The following is an 18,273-nucleotide window of genomic DNA, read 5'->3' as shown; positions in this document are numbered from 1 at the left end:
CAACTATGCAGAGTGCATCCCTCTCCACTACCACTCCGATTGAGGTGAAGAATACCATTCTGTTGCTTCACTTGAACGTTGGCGGATCGTTCGCCCTGTTGTACGACTCAAGTGACCAGCGAACGCCAGTACAAGCCTGGTGGATGCTTTCCCTACCTGCTGTGTGGAGCAAAAGCAGGCCATGTGGAGCCGAAAGAGGCTATTACAGCCTACAGTAGGGCGAACGGCAACCGGAATCGGGTCAGCACATGGGCTAGCATTCTTGAAGTCGCGGAAAAGATTCTGCTCAGAGAAGAGAGAGTCAGTACATGAATGGCAGAGCGTAGCATCACAGGAGTATTGCATCGCCCATGCCTCTTGCAGTGGTCGTAGCGAAACGTCGTCACGCGTGTATGTTCTCTCGAGCGAATATGTGACACTGCACTGCACTGTGCTGTTGAAGTCGACGAGGTTATTGCGAAGTGGAACAGATGGAAAGGATTGCCAAGTTCGCTTCAAACAGTGATGTGCAGGAACTTTGTATTCTTCCTTCTTCTCTTCCAGGAAGAATCATGAGAAGAGGGCGAGTATGGCTTTACGTCGGGGCTGTTGGGACAGTATGCGTGGCGCTAAATTTCGCTTTCCGCTGCAATTTTGTTGGGCAACACTCTCTCTCAGGCGTTTAATTGAAAAAATGCGGAAAATAAAAGGCGAAAAAAGGAAAAGGCGAAAAAAGGAAAAGGCGAAAAAAGGAAAAGGCGAAAAAAGAAAAAGGCGAACAAAAATCCAAAGAGGCAGCAGAACAGCAGTGACACGTTTTCGTTTGCCCGAATTGAAAAAGAGGGAATTTAAAAAGAGGAGAATTCGCCGGTCCGTAAATGGAATTGTAAATTATTGCCGATCACTGCACTCTTCGACATGAACATCAAGTGAACGCTGAGCGCACACTCAAACTAGCTGCCCTTCGCTATGTTGGCCTCACAGAGACAGTGGCAGCTAGCAAAGTCGAGGATGTTGGCATGAAAGCGGTCAATAGCCCAGCATGACACAGCACAATGCGGTGTTCTGCTTCGGTTGTGGCTTCACCACCGACTATAGTTCACTTGAATACATTCCCACGCCTCTACACTGCTTTTGCTGCTGCTTTTGTAGAGCCAGGCTTGTGCGCTGTGAGGTTTCGCTCAATGCGATCGACAGCGTGCAACCTTGTTTGCTTTGCTTTGCGTTCGTTCGATTTTGCAACAATGAGACTTTATCCACCACAACACTTTCTCTCAATGCAGCCACAAAGAGGCGGCTATTTCCCAAAGCCTCCGCTTCTTGTCTGATGGGAAAGGTCTGATGGGAAAGATCTGATGGGAAAGATCTGATGGGAAAGAGTTCAGTTCAAACCCGAAGGATTTATCTAGAGCAAACCGTAGACAATCATGCACAAACACTTGCTGGGAGAGACCCACACAAACCCTGAGACCAACAGTCACAAGCTTTCACCTCAACCAAGTCCCAGCTGAGTCCTTCCGGTCACACATTCAGCTTTGCTCCATTGATTCGGCACGTGCAATCTCCTGTCGTCCCTTCTCTTCGGGTTCAGTTTGTTGGTCAGCCTTAAGCTTCTTACAGCTTTCTTCTTGGCCACTATCGTCTCGTCATTGACCGCGGACTTTGGAGCCCACTGCATTCCCCATCTTAACATAAGCTGCCATCAAGTACAAGCATCGTTGCTGGCACCTTGGTTCGCGCTTGGATCGCTACTCATCCACCTCGAGCAAACAAGCTAGCGTTTTCAAGACTGGAACTCCGCTATGGAGAGCGATGGACACGATGCAAGTAATCGCGACGAGCCGCAACAGCAGGATGCCGCAGAATCAAGATCCTCCTCTACCTTGCCTTCTTCATCGCAGTCAGCGGTTGCTTCCACTTCCAGGGCTCCATTCCAGTCCTCTCCCGTTCCAGCTAGGTTCAGGCGCCACTTGGATCCAAGCAATGCTCCGCCACCGCCTCCACCACGCAGGCGCTCATCTTTAAGACACGACTCGTTCGCAGACTCTGCATCCAGCGATGGCGAGCAGGATGAGGACGACGGTTTTGACGGTCCAAGTCTCAATCGCTTCCACTTTTCCAGAGGATACTCGAACACCTTCACTTCGGGCAATCCGGGGATAATACCGAACACACCAACAACGCCTCTCACGCCGTTGACTCCTCTGGTTCACGGCTTGCATCGTCCAGGTGGATCGTTTGTCTTTGGCCAACGTCGAAAGTCAGGGTTGTCAAAGGAAGCTATCTTGGGCGCACATTTAGCGCAGGAGCCAGCTGCCACAACGACTTCGGAGAAAGAGACAGCAGTCGCTTCCACATATACCGTAGAGACTGAAGTAGCAACGACAGAAGAGGCACAGCGGGTACCGCTTACACCCACCTCGGTACCGGAAGAGCAAGGAGAGGAAGCCAAAGATGCTCTGTCTCAGAGGCGGCCATCTAGCGCGTCCACAACAAGCTCGATACCGGAAAGCCGACCCAGTGACTTTGTCAACTCGGTACACAGCGACCTTCTATCTGACTCCATCCACGTCGAGACCCTCAGAGAAGGAGCACAAACACGCCCTCTGCTGACTCAACTACGAGAGCGTCGGCCTAAAACATCAGCACCGGCACAAACCATGGAGCAAGACCCGTTTGCAGACTCGAACGAAGCACCCACCAAGCCCTCCCTCTCGCCCGGAGAATCGCAACGCCTCAATGAAGCCGACAAAGACGGCGATCTCGAAAAAGGCCAACTCCCCATTCCAGGTGGGAAGATGGGATTCGACCAATCCGCCTTCCCCGACTACGCCCCTCTCGTCCAATCGCGCGTCACAGTGGGTCGTTGGGGACTCATGCTAGCCATCGGAGCGCTCAACATGGGACTCATCATCCTGTTCCTCTTCCTCGCACCGCCCAGTGCATCGCTCGTAGTTATGATAGCCCTCAAATCAAGAGATATCCTTTCCGTCCTCTGGCAATCTCTGCTCTACATCATCTCTCTCCTCACCTACCCCTTGGGCACCAAAAAGCAAGCAGTCATCCATCCACCACGCAAAATCGTCTCGCTTGTACCCGTATACAAAGAATCAACCCAAGACCTACTCGACACAGTTGATTCCATCATCAAAGACAACCCAGTGCGACCTGAAGATTTCAACATGATCGCTATCATGGCTGACGGGTTCGATGTCGAAGACGACGTTATCATCCAACATACGATGCTCCGTGTTGAGGATTTCCCGTACTTTTCTTGGAAGATCCGCGAATCAGCCTTCAGGCTGCAGTTCGGGCTCAGGATGGGATTGCCGATTGTCATCGTGCGCAAAGTCAAGAATGCCGGGAAGAAAGATTCGCTCATCTTTGCCTTTGATCTGTTCAACAGCGATAATGAGGCCACTGGGCATTGCAATTCAGAAGCTAGAGAGATGGTGTTGGATCATATTAGGAAGTTGTACAACCAACCGGATCTGCAGCATTTTGATTTCCTTTTCTGTACTGATGCAGATACCAAAATCCTCGCAGGTTCGGTCAACGCGCTAGCCGATCGATTGATGGACGAGGGAGAAGAGACAGTGGGAGCATGTGGCATTGTCGAAGCTGATTTTGACAAGCCAGGGAGGAGTTGGAGGAGTTGTGGATTGTGGTATTTCTGGGATCATTTCCAAGGGTTCCAGTATACGTATGGTCAGTGGATTCGTCGCCGCTCAGAATCTTCCTGGGGCAGAGTCACTTGCATGCCTGGAGCCATCACGATGCTTCGTACTGGATGCATACTAGGCCAAGCAAGTGCCGAGTACCGCAAACACGTCGCAAACGGCAACCTCATAAACCGTCAAGTCCAGTATCAAGGAACCGACCGTCGACTATGCTGGACCATCATCTCCCGTTCCAAAAGCGTCCGTACCGTCCTCGAAACAAGAGCAGCATGCTTCACCATCCCTCCTCAAACCCTCTCGCACTACCTCTCTCAACGTCGTCGCTGGGGTTCAAACGCATACTTCAACGCCTTCGTAACAATGAGCCAGCAAAACCAACTGCTTGTCACGCGGTTATGGATGTCTTTGGAGCTTTGCAGATCAACACTGGTATTCTTCAGAATGTACAACTTCTGTCACTTTGTGTATAACTTAGTGACAAAGTTCAGTATTGTTGCAGTAGCACCCTTGTTGGCGATCACCATGTTACCGCAGATCTGGTTTCTAGTGTTCGTATGCGTAAGCACGAAAAGGTATAGACCGCTGGTGGTACATTTGTTATACGGGGCTGTGCTGAATAGGTTATGTAGTATAGTGTTGACTCCGACGGTGTATGCCAATGTGCTTTTGGGATTCGGCGACTTTAGGTGGGGAAAGAGTCATACCGGGGCTAATGCTGCACAACAGGCACAGGCAGGACAGGAGTCAGGGGAAGACAAGGAAGGCGAGGTCGATCTGGAAAAGGCAGATAGAGGCAACCAGAGACCGCTAACTTCACCCAAGGATCAGACTGAGATTTGCTAGTCAGACCGATGTTCTCCACACTATTGATGATCAAAACTTGACACATATGCTTGGTCGATGTTCCAAAAAAGGCAGACTGCTTGACACTTTGCAGCGAGAATGTGAAAGAGAATGTATGAGAGAATCCAAAAGGGACAGTAAAGTGATCTATGAAACGTCAAGGCGACGAAAGAAGGCAAACCTACTTCTGCTCCATCATCGGAGTTTCAGATACCAAGATCTTGCTCAGCCTTAGCAATTGAGTCCAAAAGGTTCCGGGTTTCCGCATCAGCATCACCGAGACCGAAATCCTTGGAAGCATCCGCCAGTTCATCGATCAGGTTCCTCTTCCTCAATCCCAGATCAGCCAAAGCTTTGGCGAGAGAGTCGAGTAGATTAGGATCTTTAGCTTCCGCATCCCCAAGACCAAGATCCTTAAGGACTGCACTTAATTCGTCTAGAACGTTGTCTCGTTTGCGAAGACCAAGGTCTGCTTCTGCTTTTGCGATTGAGTCGAGTAGGTTAGGGTTGGTAGCTTCTGCATCGCCAAGACCGAGATCTTTCGAGGCTGCAGCGAGCTCGTCGATCAGGTTACGAGAGCTTAGGGACGAAGAGAAGGCAGAAGAGGGGAGGGGAGCAGCGAGAGTCGTAGAGGCTACACCGAGAATGGCGAGGGTGACAGAGAGGATCTCGAGGAATTTCATCTTCGGTTTGAGATTGAGTGAGAGAGTGTGTGTCAAGGTGTGCGAGTGCGAGTGAGTGTTGAGGGATGATGGATGTAGATGTCGGTTCGAGGCCTGTATTTGTACCTTTTCGAACATATCAATGGCGTTGTACACGAGTGTGTTTAGTTGGACAACGATGGGGCTCCAAGGAGGAGTTTTGACGACACAACATGCTGTACGCTGTGATCTGCTGTGTCGAGCGTCTCTGCAAATCTCTCTTCATGCTACCAGCAACATCGCAAATCCACCTTGGCTCCGTTCGATAAGCACCACCTTGTTTGCCAAGACGACATCATCTTTCACGCAAACGTCGGTCGAACTGATAAGCACACCACCGAGCTTGCAAGTAGAGGAGAAGGTACGATGACGAAGAAGGCTTCCCAAACGTCGCTTGGTGAAACCGTCTAGATGCGGCGATCAAATGCCGAAGCAAAGGCCGCTGATAAGAGGATTCGATGGCGGCATAATCGAGGGGGTTACCACTGATAAGCACCGTGACAGGATTCTCGGATCGAAGGTGAGATGCGGGTCTCTTGTATCTAAGCGAGACATGTCAGGATGGTGGAGTTGGTCGTTATCATTCAGCTTGCCCGATTTGGGATTGGTTGAAGGAAGAAATGCCCGATACTTAGTAACAATGACATAATCAAAACCGCCCCAAGATCGAGGTTTCTTGCCCTTCAATATTGCTACGATCTCTGACAAATAATACATCTTGATCAAAACGCTTCTCTTCCAAGTTGATCATCGTAAAAGACAAGGATGGGCAAACGAGAGTCAGCGAGCAAAAGCTCAGCCATAGCCAGCAAGGCAAGCGTCCAAGTGTGGCCAAAGCGCAAATGCCCTCAACACAGTCACGCTGTCACTTCCTACCACAGTCGATTCCACTTGCATCCACGCAATGCAACTCGTTTTTTGTTTTGTTTTGTTGTGCTTGAAACAAAGTCGCAATGCTGACAGTATCGAACAGTGTCGAGCACTCAAAGCTTGCCAGCTTCAATACCACGAGCAGCAAGCTTGTCCTTCAAGATGTTTGCGACTTGATCGATGTACTCCATGGTTGTAAGGTAGTGCTCGCGCTTCATCTGTTTGCCGTGGTAAATGAGTGCAAGATCCTTGGTCATTTTGCCGCTCTTGATAGCATCGAGACATGCCTCCTCGAGTGCGTTGGCGAAATAGATGAGTTCGTCGTTCTTGTCCAGTTTACCCCGGAAAGCAAGTCCACGAGTCCAGGCGTAGATGGAAGCGACCGAGTTGGTGGAAGTCTCGTTACCCTTTTGGTGTTCACGGTAGTGACGAGTGACGGTACCGTGTGCTGCTTCGGATTCGATGATCTCACCATCGGGGGTAATAAGCTCGGAGGTCATCATACCGAGAGAGCCGTAGCCCTGAGCAACAATGTCGGACTGAACGTCACCTGTTCGTTTGCAAGTGATAGAGCAAGATTTGAGTCAGTATGCATGGATGCGACCCACGTATTGGCAGGAGAAAAGGTAACATACCATCGTAGTTCTTCAATGCGACCACGAAACCGCCGTCAGACTTGATCATCTGGGCGACAAAATCGTCGATCAAGCTAAGAGTGCGATTTGGCCCGCCGTTTAGGGTGTGTAAGGAGGTGGAAGATGGTGTAGGAAGGGCGAGAGGTCAGTTGACCACCTTGCAAGTCGATCAAGCAACGCCATCTTGCATTCATGAGAGAGAGATAGATGACACTTACCGGTGCTCGTACCAAAGGCCGAGAGCCTCAAAGTCCTTCTTGTATGTTGTCTCGTAGATGTCTTGGAAGATGTCCTTGAATCGGCCGTCGTATGCTTTGAGGATAGTGTTCTTGGTCGACATGTAAAGAGGCATCTTCTTCTCCAGAGCCATCTTGAAGGAAGCGTGAGCAAAGCCGCTGATGGACTCGGTAGTGTTGTACATGGCAAGACCAACACCTCCACCGTCAGGAAAGCCGAACACGTCCCACTCCTGTGGTGCAGAGCCATCGTTAGGAGTGAATGTCATCTTGAAGCTACCAGCCTTGTCAACAGCAAAGTTCTGGCAACGGTACTGATCACCGAAAGCGTGACGACCAATAACGATCGGCTTGGTCCAACCTGGAACGGGACGAGGCAGATCCTCGAGAATGATAGGTGCACGAAAGACGGTACCGCCAAGAATATTTCGAATGGTACCGTTGGGAGAGAGCCACATCTTCTTAAGACCGAACTCCTTAACACGAGCCTCGTCAGGGGTGATGGTAGCACACTTGACGCCAACCTTGTACTTCTTGATAGCCTCGGCAGCCTCAACGGTCACCTTGTCGTCCGTGGCATCACGATGCTCCATACCGAGATCGTAGTACTTGAGATCGATGTCGAGGAAGGGAAGGATGAGATCTTGACGGATCTTGTGCCAGATGATACGGGTCATCTCGTCACCGTCGAGTTCGACGACGGGATTGGCAACCTTGATCTTGGCTGGTGGTGCCGAGCCACGTGGACGGACGAGGGATGTGGACATGGTGAACGGTGCAGAGTGATGGCAGTGTTGCAAGGCGCGGAGCAGAGTCGAGTCCAAGGCAAAACGGTGTGGTTAGTGGTTGGTAGGGTTGGTACGGTGTAGATGGCGAGAAGCAGCAAGACAGAAGAGAGAAGGGCGATGGGAGCAAAGATGAGAAGGATGAGGTGTGTGGGTGCCAACAAGCAAGGCAAAGTGGAGAAGCAGATGGCATAGGAACATAGGAAGGGCGCGAATTGCTCTGAGCCCTAACATCCGGGCCGACAAGTTGCCGGACTGCCCAAGCCCGAAGGCAAATCCAATTTTAATTTATTTTTTTAGCCTGTCAGATCCGCAGACTTCTAACATGCGAAGAGGCGGAAAATTGGAAAATTGGCTTTTTCCTTTCCCTCCTCGTCAAGCAGCCAAGAAGCAGCCAAGTGCTATCGATTGTCTTGGCCCGCACAAAGATGCGGGAGGGAGAGAAAGGTCGCTTGCTGGCACTTACCAGGAACAGTCATTGTGGTGGAGAAAAGACGGTTGTTGATGCCGAACTTGGGTGAGGCGGGTTGAGCAGTGCGAGGAGCCCAAGCAAGAAGGCTGGCGCGAGTGTTGCTGGTAATGGTGTTGCTGCGAGCGACTCGAGAGGAGAAGGCCGAGTAAGAGCGGGCAGAAGAGGAATAGAGAGCTCGAGTAGAAGCGTTGGCGCCAAGACGAGCTGCGAACATCTAACTTGCGATGAGGTGATGGTGGTTGGTTGGTGGTGGTGGTAGTACAAATGGACCAATGAGACAGCGCGGAAAGAGCCGTTCAGCAAGCAATCAGCAACGGCGAAAAAGCCAGCGCAGAAGAGATAGCAGCAGCAGCAGCAGCAGCAGCAGCAGCAGCAGCAGAGGAGCGCGTCCGGAGGTCGCCGGGATACCAGCCAAGAAGAAGAAAAGGGACCAGCATCACGACGAATGCGGCCGAGAAGAACGGGCAGTTGGAAAAGCAAACGATGTTAGAGCGAAAGAAAGTTGCCGCGACGAGAAATGAGTGGCATGAGCGGCATGATCGAAAGCATGCAGCGATGAACAAAGACAAGCACTCGGAGTCAGTGATGTTCGTTGCACCTCTTAGAGACAAGAGTGAGGTCGTCCAAGTATGATCCGTTTAACCACGCTGAGACACGGAGCGCCGCTTTGGCGCACACTTCTGAGCTTGCGGTCGTCGACCGTTGAGCCTACGAGCGAAAACTTGGGACACTGTCGGCTCCGTGCGGAAGGCGGAGATGTTGGAATCAACGTACCGTGAAGAGGAGACGATGCTCAGATGAGGAGAGGGCTGGAAAGGGGGTTCGGTGCGCTACGATGGCGAGTGCTTTGCCAAGTGAGCTGTTCACTCGAGCCGCATGAATTTAGACGGTGAAGAACAGGTCAAGATTGTGATGATGATGATCGTGATGATGATGATCGTGATGATGATGATCGTGGCTTGATCACTAACAACGTCTGTCTGTGCTCACCCTCACAAGCGAGGATGTGGAGGACTTGTTGCTTTGCTATCAGTTGAAGATCTGCGATCAGATGGATCGCATTTCTTTGACTCCAGATCGGGGATCGACCTCTTGAAATGCCCGATCTTTTTGACGGCCGAGTGAGTGTAATGAGAGAGAAAGAGAAACGCGCACGGTCCTCGCTCCTCGTGTCTGCAACTGGCAGACACGAGCTGCTGAGCTCTATCGCTGTCCTCATCACCAACAGCCATGCCACTCGACTCGACTCGACTCGTACCATCTTTCATCCCGCATAACCGTCGACAGGAATCGAATTCAAATCCTACATACTCAGCATCCAGCCGAACTAGAACAGGAAGCATACCACGATGAACGTCAAGCCGCACAAGCAGTCCATGTCCGAGCTCAAGCTTCGTAGACTCACAGAGCACAACCAGCGATTGAAAGAGGATCTGGAGCGACCTCGTGTTCGTGTCTCGGAGGCGAGTCAAAGGTGAGCAACGTCCTCACGTCGGATAGGACTGGAAGCGAGCAGCTGTAGCAGCGACACTGTTGGTTTCCAGCCTGGAGTCTTGCAACTTGCAAAGCGTCGTTCCGCCATGGGAGAGCAAGTCTTACTGACAATACCTCTCTCCTTCTCATCTTGCTTATGAACAGCCTGATCAACTACTGCAAGAGTACACGTGACTACCTTGTCCCGTCCGTCTGGGGTCCCGTCAGCAAGGGCGAGGACCCTTACGCTCCCGCTGGTGGAGGATGCAACTGTGTTGCCATGTAATACCTCCTTTCGACCCGCCGCCTCCTGCTGTCAGCGACGCTTTCTTTGGCTTTGAGCCAATCTCCGAAGTTCTGCCCTCTCTAGCAAAGAGAGGATGTGGACTTGCTATACCCCGTTGGGCCGCACCCTCTTGCATATCTCTTCCAGCTGTTGCTCGCATACCAATTGCACATCCACTGCCATTTCACCGTCTCCATCCTTGTGTACAGATGTGTGTGTGTGTGTGTGTGTGTGTGTGTGTGTGTGTGTGTGTGTGTGCAATGCGATGTACTGAGATGAAGGGCAGAAGCGTGTGTGATGAGGTGAACAAAGCGCTGAGCAGTGACAGTGATTCAGCCGTGTCGCACAAGTCGCTAGAAATTGCCTCCACGCTGTCAATGATGAGGAGCAGCGCCACAGCACACTTTCAATTCTCTCTCCCATCACCACTTCCTATCCTTTCTTGAAGCACAGCATCCATACACCAACGCAGTCACAAAACTCAGCCTTCCAACGTCGTTCGCAGCTGACCACCGACACCACACCGCAATCGGTTAGGAGCGTAGCCCTGACGCTTCTTCTTTCAACTCGAATGAGACTCTTTCGCACAACATGACCCTCTCAGGTTCCTTCTGGAACTTCTGGTCCCACACTTCCCAAGCACCACCCAAACCACGTCGAAGAACAGCCGTCTTGACCGAGCAATACGTCGAGACCATCGGTGGAGGCAGCAAGGATGCCTTCTCCACCCCACCTTGCTTCGATCCAGCAATAGGAGATCCCCGCTTACCAGTCGAACTGACGGTAGACATCGTACTACTAGCGGCTCGCGAGATTGCCCTCGAGAGCCAAGGAGATGACAGCGACGCAAGTGCATCGCAAAGATTGTTGGATCTAGCCCGAGTCAATCGAGTCTGCCATCGTGCGATACTTTCAACTTTGCTGCTCCCCAAACTCACCCTGTACGGAATGCACCAGATCCGCGCATTCGCCATCTCTCTCGACAAAGATCGTCTAGGCATTCGTGCCCTTGCGCGAAGCCGAGTGCACACTTTGACTCTGCGCCCACCAAGCCTGGCCTCTCTGAAAGAGGGCTACAAAGGAGCACTGTTCGACGCATCTCAAGCGCAATCGCACTTCGAAAAGGACCTGATCCCATTCATCCGCATCCTCCTGAGGCATTGCACTTTGATCAAGGCTCTTCATCTAGAAGGTGTTCCTCACGGCTTGACGGGTCCCCTAGAGGCCATCTCTTGGCAGCTGGAAGAATTCAGCTGTCTAATCGGCCACTACGGTCGAGATCTCAAACAAGACTTTTGGCTTGGGGACCGCTGGACGAGCCTAACTGAATTGCAACTGCATGGTCCACAGTTGAGGTTGACTGCCACTACAGCTTGCGCACTTGGCTCTCTCCGCCAGCTGAAAAAGCTAGCTTTGATTGTGCCGGTGATTATCCCCTGCCGGACCAACTTGTCATCTGAATCGATGGACACTTGGTTGCGGCGGGATAGCAAACTTGGCATCAACCCGCTTCAGATTCTAATCGATCGCTCGACCAGCCTTGAATACTTGCTATTGGTGGGGCATGGAGAGAAGGACTATGTGGGGAATACAGCAAAAGATAGAATATGGCTGAGCAATCTTGGCATCCCTCTAACGAATTCGGAACGCAAGCTGAGGGTGAAGCTGGTGACGGCGATACGGAGGTATGAGCGGAACAGTGATGATGAGGTTGGGCAGGCAAGGACGAGGGTACATCCGTGCGAGGTTAGTGCTTGGATGATGGGCCGTGTTCAAAGGGGTTTGCATTGGTTTGAGAATGAAGAGGCGGTTCGGGCAAGTAGTGGCAAGGAGGAACTGAATCATTGGGTCGAGACGTTTGAGTTGCTCGATCGTGGGGCGTCGACGACTGCAACTTCAGCAATGATGAGTAGAACAGGTAGCAACAACACTCCAGCCCGGCACATTCAACAACAACAACAGCAGCAGAGAGTTAACGAAGCAATAGACGCGGTAGATATGCTTTCAGACGACGACGAGGGGAGTTCGGATGAAGCCTAGATCCTCCAATCCTTTCGTCCAATCCCTTTCGATAGCATGTAGATAGATACTTTGCCTCATCAGGAAAGCATCACAATGGTCAAGTTGATCTTGTGTCTAGTGTTGTTGTTGTGTTCGGTGGCAAGAGGGAGAGAGTTGGTTTTTCAGCGCCTGGAAAGCTCTAGTTGTTTTTTTTTCTTTCTTTTTTTTCTTTTCTTTCCGTTGAAATGCGGACGAGTTGAGGGAGACACATCGGCACTCCAATGGAATTCACAGAGTCTGTGGAGTGTTACAGAGCCCATGGAAGATAAGCAAGTCATCAATGAGGCAAAGACACATATAGGTGGTAACACATGTGGGATGCATAAGCGTTGTCACACTAACACACAGGAAGTGACAATGCAGGAGTGACACAAGGAGCAGCTCACCACAGGCTAGCACATGTGGAAGAGATTACCAAGCATATATATATATGACAATGTACATAGAAGCTAGTAGATAGAATAACAATAACAACATAACTGTACAAACAAAAATTCCTTAACTGATTAAGAGTCTGAAGCTTGGCAACTTCAAGGCACTTTGCCATCAAGATGCCACCCAGAGTAGACAGCATAGCCCTGCTCGAACGCACCATGCAAGTGATCAGAGAAGTCCACACCAACTGGAACAAAGACCAAATCTTGGAGTGTGCTTTCTCTATGATGAACCTCCAACCAAATACCAGCCAAGTCGAAAAGATTCCTAAGTCAGTACTCAGCATTGTATCACAGATCATCAAGCTCAATGAGAACAACTGGGCTATCTGGGAGCCCATGTTTATGGACTGCATACAGCCCATCAAGAATGCAAAGCAGATCCTCACCAGGGAAATATCTAGCAGCCACACAGACTATGATGAAGAACTAAATAGCCACCTGTTAGGCCTCATCCTGTCATCATGCAACCACAGTCCTGAAAGCAGTATTCATACATACACCATTCGAGAACAAGGTGAAGAGGAACAACTTGGCTCTACACTGTACAAGAAGCTCAAAACAGCACTCACAATCAATGATGAAGTTAAACTCTTTGCCATTCACGACTGAGTGCATGAGATCAAGTTAGTCCACCGAAATGTCATCAACCTTGGAAAGGAACTAGATTGAATTTGGAATGATGCTGCGAGCCTGGGCAGTCACATGGATGAAAAGCTCAAGAAGTCCACCCTCTACTGCTGCATCAAGGATGACTGGCTATACACCCAAACTGTAGACTCCCTCAAGGCTGCTCAACCTGGTTGCAACTACGAATATGCATACCATGCACTAGCCAAGAAGTACCAAGAAGCTGAGCTCTCAGGTCATATTCGAGCTGCAGCCAGAGTCACAAGTGTCAGCGGTCACGCACCTGAAACCTGAGATCAGTAGTAGTATCAGTACTATCACCGATTCTGTCGAATTATGTGACAGCACTAATGGTATTTCGATTCTTAGTGAAATATGTGACAGAGCCTTCTCTGTCACCTTTCTCGTTAGAATCTGTAGTTGTATTATTGTTGTGACAGATTTCAACTAACTGCTGTGGACACTCCGTCCAGAGGTAGCTCAGCACAATCAGACTACGATATGACTCTAAATGAGCTTGATATTGACACCAATGGTCTGGTGTGAGTATGGATTGTTGACACTGACACAAGTGTCCAGTGTGTTGACTAACACTTGAAGTGATCCCTGGGCCACAGTGGACATCTGCCTTCGGTTCTATGGTTATCTGGACCGCTGGTTGCTACGAACCACCTTTGGACATCAGGAAACGGTGATACAACACATGTGCTTCGATGAGGAGCAATCTGTTGATTACTACTATGCTGACTGTGAACTAACGTTACTTATTGCTTGAAGTAATGCTAGTTGCTTGATGAGTGTAGAGTGGATGGATCCACTCGACCATTCATGACAAGAAGGTATGCCTATATATCTCTTTGCAGCATTGCCAGCGACACTGCTCCTGCTCTCTCTCTCCAGAGAGTACCCTCTTCGTCAAGTATTGTACAGGTGTCTCCAAGGAGGCACCTCCTCTGTATCAGACCTTGTCCCTCCTGTCTTACCTGAGCTGTGTCAACTTCATTGACACTGCTCCTCTTCTTCATGTCCCTTTCGCCGGTGTCCTTTACACAGCTCTCCTTCCTCTGACCAGTGACAGTTCTCTTTTACTCCTGTCTTGTGGGCCCCTGAGTAGTAACCATCCACATGTCACTTGAGCTCGGTCCCTCTCGTGTGTGAATTGTCGTACAGACAACCTTGCTACCAATCTCTGCGGAATCTGCCACAAGGTCTCGCTTGTTGCAGATTCTGGTGGGATTCGTGATATCGATGATGCTTGTGCCGATTTCGCTGTGGTCTGCCATAGAGCTGATTCTACTGCCGATCTTGGTGAACTCTGTTGCAGCTCTTACGATCTACCCGATTCCACGATTCCTGCGCTGCCTTCATATCATTTCGGCCTTCCCTCGCTCTGCGCAGCTTAGGCCCATGACAACAAGCAACAGAAGTTCAACAGGCCAAGCTGGCAAGCATAGGCAGGTTCTCAACCAAGAGGGCTACAATAGGGGTAGATGCAACCCTGCAAACCCTAATGAACCAGCTAAGTGCTATAAGTGTAGGCAACCCAGGCACATTGCAATCAATTGCACCAGCAGTCAGGAGTGAACTCCTACTCAGCAGGGATAGGGATTTGGGTGCACCCTTTTCATAAGCAACACTGGCAACCATAACCAAAACAGTACATGGATTCTTGACTCTGGAACCACACATCACATGGTATGTGATGAGGATAAGCTCATTGCTCCGATGCCAAAGCAAGGATCCATAGACACTGCAGGGCATGAATGGTTGCAAGTGCAGGCAATAGGAGATGCAACCTTGCAAGTTGGAGATGTTAAAATACCCCTCACAGATGTACTTTACATTCCCAACCTTAGCAAGAATCTATTGTCTGTTCCAGCATTAACTGAAAATGGTGCACAAGTGATATTTGAAGAATCTGGAGCTACAATACTCCAACATGATGGAAGCATGGTTAAGAGCAAGACCAACCAATGCCAGAAAAGATGGGAAGTTCACAGTGACTCCCTAGCAGCACAGCTCAATGACCCCCTTGAGGGCATTGATGATAACATGACACCAGCAAGGCCTGCAAGCCACACAATAAGCAAACTATGGCATGAATGATTTGGCCATCCCAGTAGAAATAAAACCCAGCAAATCCAAGCTCACTACTTAGGAAGAGAAACACAGCTTGAGCACAACTCAAAGGACTGCAACAGTTGCAGTCAGGCAAAGCAAACACATGCAAGAATGGCAAGCAGCAAGACAGAACAAGCACAAGCACCATTAGAATTAATACACATTGACCTAATGACAGATCTACAAGGCCACCCCAACTATCATCATGCACTAGTAGTTGTAGACAATGCCTCATCGTATGTATTCATGAGACTGCTCCTCAGCAAAGCAGAAGCATTCCCCACCTTAAAAGCATGGATCAAAAGGGCAGAGGTAATGACAGACTGCATGCTAAAGTGCATCTGCAGCGACAATGGAATGGAATGGTCAAGCTTGGCAGCAGAGGAATGGAAGAAGGAGGCAGGGTTTAAATGGCAGAAAACCACCCCATATGTCAGCATGCAAAATGGAAGAGCAGAGTGCACCATCAGATCACTACAAGAAAAGATGCAAGCAATGCTCATCCAAAGATCAGTGCCAAAAGGTTTATGGCCCTATGCCATCATGGCTGCCAGACATGTACTTAATTTGACACCATCAGCAAATACCAACAGAATTCTGTATGAAGACTTTCATTGCATGATGGCTCACAGCTTGGCAAAACAATTGTGTGTCTTTGGCTGTCTCATGTGGGTTCACCTCCCAAGGAAAGATCATGCAGGCAAGCATGGTGTGAGAGCCATACCAGGAATCATGATCAGTTATGATGATGAGCACAAGGGATGGAAATTCCACACTCCAGAACACATGCTGTCTATCCAATGGAGTAACTCAGCCACATTTCATGAAGATAAAGGCTGGCATGATTGACCCAAAGAAAGGAGCCCGCTGCAAATCAGATTTGAAAGTCTAGAGGCAGAGGGTACCAGATCAGATACTGTCGACCATGAGCCCATACTAGAGCTGGAGGAGATCAACATACAAAACCTGTCCTCACATGCCTCCACTATGCAACCCATCGACACTGTCGAAGACAACCAATCAGAAATTGCCATTGAAGACATTATCAGGGAGGCCAATATGACCACCATGAACCTTACACCAACTTTGAGGGAAGCACTTGACAGTGATAAGGCACAGCAATGGCAAGAAGCCATATGCAAGGAGTTAGATGGGCTCGAAGCCATGGGGACTTGGGAAATCGTTGACATACCACCAAACACCAAACTTGTCAACTCTAAGATTGTCCTCCATCTCAAGCTGGACACCGATGGGGTACCTGTCCAACATAAAGCAAGACTTGTCGCACAAGGATTCACACAATGAGAGGGCATAGACTTCAAAGAAACTTTTGCACTGGTGGCACCACTCAGTGCAATAAGAGCCCTGTTGTCACTGGCAGTGGAGCGGGACTGGGAGGTCCATCAACTTGACATCACAATGGCCTACCTCAACTCCACACTCAAGCATGTCATCTATATGAAACCACTGGAAGGGGCAAAGGTACCAAAAGGAAAAGCTTATTGGGTAGTAAAAGGGTTATATGGACTCAAGCAATCAGGATGGGAGTGGAACATGGAGTTCGATAAGTTCCTGCAGCGCTCGAACTTCCATAGACTCGATTGTGCACTGTCATGGGCCTGAATGCTCAGGAAGCAGGAGGGTCACTGGTTCATATGGAAGGAGCACAGGTATCGGAGATCTAGCTGATACCAGTAGAGAGCATGGTCATAGTGCAGTCTCCATGGAGACCATGGACTCCTATGGACTCACATGCAAAGGAGCACTGAGCCATATGTGAGGAGGGCCAGGCACAGCCACAAGGAGGACCAAGCTCAAGGAGCAGGCACAGCCATGAAGAGGACCAAGCTCAAGGAGCATGCAGATGGTTACCACTCAGGGGCTCGAGAGACAAGAGTCAAAGGAACCGTCACCAGTCAAAGGAGAAGGAGCAGTGTATAGGGAACTGGCAAGCAGGTCCTGAGGAGGAGGAGTAGTGTTGAAGGAGTCGACACCAGGTCCTGAGGAGGAGGAGCAGTGTCGAAGGAGTCAACACCACTCAGGAGGCACAGGGGTGCCAAACAAGCAGGATAGCAAGGAGGAGGAGCAGTGTCGAAGGAGTCGACACAGCTCAAGAGGCACAGGGGTGCCAAGCAAGCAGGAGAGGCCCCCTGAACAGTACTTGATGAAGAAGGTACCCTCTGGAGAGAGAGCAAGAGCAGTGTCGCTGGCGATGCTGTGAAGAGGTATATAACCATGCTTTCTCATCATCAAAGGTCGAGTGGATCCTCATCCACTCTACACACATCATAACTAGTTATCACTTCAGCATAAGTATATATTAGTTTCAGTCAGCATAGCAGCAATCCATCAAGGTTGCTCCTCATTGTAGTGCATGTGTTGTATCACCACTACCTGACGTCCGAAGGCAGTTCATAGCAAACCAGCGGTCCAGATTAAGATAGAACTGAAGGCAGTAGTCCACTGCAGTCCAGGGATCACCTCAAGCATCAGTCAACACACTGGACACTCATGTTGATGCCACCAACCTTTTCACCAACACCATCAACCTCATCATCATCAACACTCACACCAGACCTTGGAGTCATCACAACCTATGTATTGATATTGATTGTGCTGAGCTACCCCTGAATGGAGTGTCCACAGAGGTCAGCCAAAACCTATGACAGTATATACAATGAATGTCACCTGCTGTCATCATGCAACTTGATAGTTGCCAAGCAACTAGCTCATTGAGACCGATACCGAGACAATAGCTGTCGCACAGTTTGATAGTCACTGAGTATCTCGACAGACCGACCTGGGTTTCAGGCGCGAGACCCCTGACATTCATGTATCTACACCAGAGGAAAGGGGGACAACTTTGCAATAGTGATTATCTATGTTGATGATACATTGATTATATCCCCAAAACTGACAACAGTTGAGCACATTAAGAGGGAGATAGGCAAGAAGTGGAAGATGGAGGAGGGTGGCAACATATCCCATTTTCTCAGGATCAAGATCTCCAGAGACCACAAGGCAAAGACTATGGACCTCATGCAAACCAGCTATGTCAAGCAGCTAT

The 18,273-nt window shown here is 49.8% G+C and overlaps 5 protein-coding genes across 5 annotated transcripts; 3 read left to right on the top strand and 2 right to left on the bottom strand.

Moving 5' to 3' along the window:
• Positions 1–1,781: 1,781 nt before the first annotated feature.
• Positions 1,782–4,502, top strand: UHO2_06413 (uncharacterized protein; the record flags this gene model as incomplete). The annotated part of the gene is made up of 1 exon (XM_041556421.1): positions 1,782–4,502. The coding sequence occupies one exon, from the start codon at positions 1,782–1,784 to the stop codon at positions 4,500–4,502; it is 2,721 nt and encodes a 906-aa protein (XP_041412355.1).
• Positions 4,503–4,708: 206 nt separating this feature from the next.
• UHO2_06412 (uncharacterized protein) lies at positions 4,709–5,185 on the bottom strand (the record flags this gene model as incomplete). The annotated part of the gene is made up of 1 exon (XM_041556420.1): positions 4,709–5,185. One exon carries the CDS (start codon positions 5,183–5,185, stop codon positions 4,709–4,711), a length of 477 nt encoding a protein of 158 aa, XP_041412354.1.
• A 1,001-nt stretch (positions 5,186–6,186) lies between these two features.
• On the bottom strand, positions 6,187–7,711 carry UHO2_06411 (putative IDP2 - isocitrate dehydrogenase, cytosolic; the record flags this gene model as incomplete). Its single annotated transcript, XM_041556419.1, has 3 exons — positions 6,187–6,623; positions 6,709–6,782; positions 6,927–7,711. The coding sequence occupies 3 exons, from the start codon at positions 7,709–7,711 to the stop codon at positions 6,187–6,189; spliced, it is 1,296 nt and encodes a 431-aa protein (XP_041412353.1).
• A 1,839-nt stretch (positions 7,712–9,550) lies between these two features.
• Positions 9,551–9,960, top strand: UHO2_06410 (putative Guanine nucleotide-binding protein gamma subunit; the record flags this gene model as incomplete). Its single annotated transcript, XM_041556418.1, has 2 exons — positions 9,551–9,675; positions 9,840–9,960. 2 exons carry the CDS (start codon positions 9,551–9,553, stop codon positions 9,958–9,960), a joined length of 246 nt encoding a protein of 81 aa, XP_041412352.1.
• Positions 9,961–10,551: 591 nt separating this feature from the next.
• UHO2_06409 (uncharacterized protein) lies at positions 10,552–12,000 on the top strand (the record flags this gene model as incomplete). Its single annotated transcript, XM_041556417.1, has 1 exon — positions 10,552–12,000. The coding sequence occupies one exon, from the start codon at positions 10,552–10,554 to the stop codon at positions 11,998–12,000; it is 1,449 nt and encodes a 482-aa protein (XP_041412351.1).
• Positions 12,001–18,273: the final 6,273 nt, after the last annotated feature.

The sequence above is a fragment of the Ustilago hordei genome (assembly GCF_900519145.1).
Source record: "Ustilago hordei strain Uho2 genome assembly, contig: UHO2_contig_18, whole genome shotgun sequence".
Lineage (NCBI taxonomy): Eukaryota > Fungi > Basidiomycota > Ustilaginomycetes > Ustilaginales > Ustilaginaceae > Ustilago > Ustilago hordei.
This window is presented reverse-complemented; position numbering and strand designations above follow the sequence as displayed.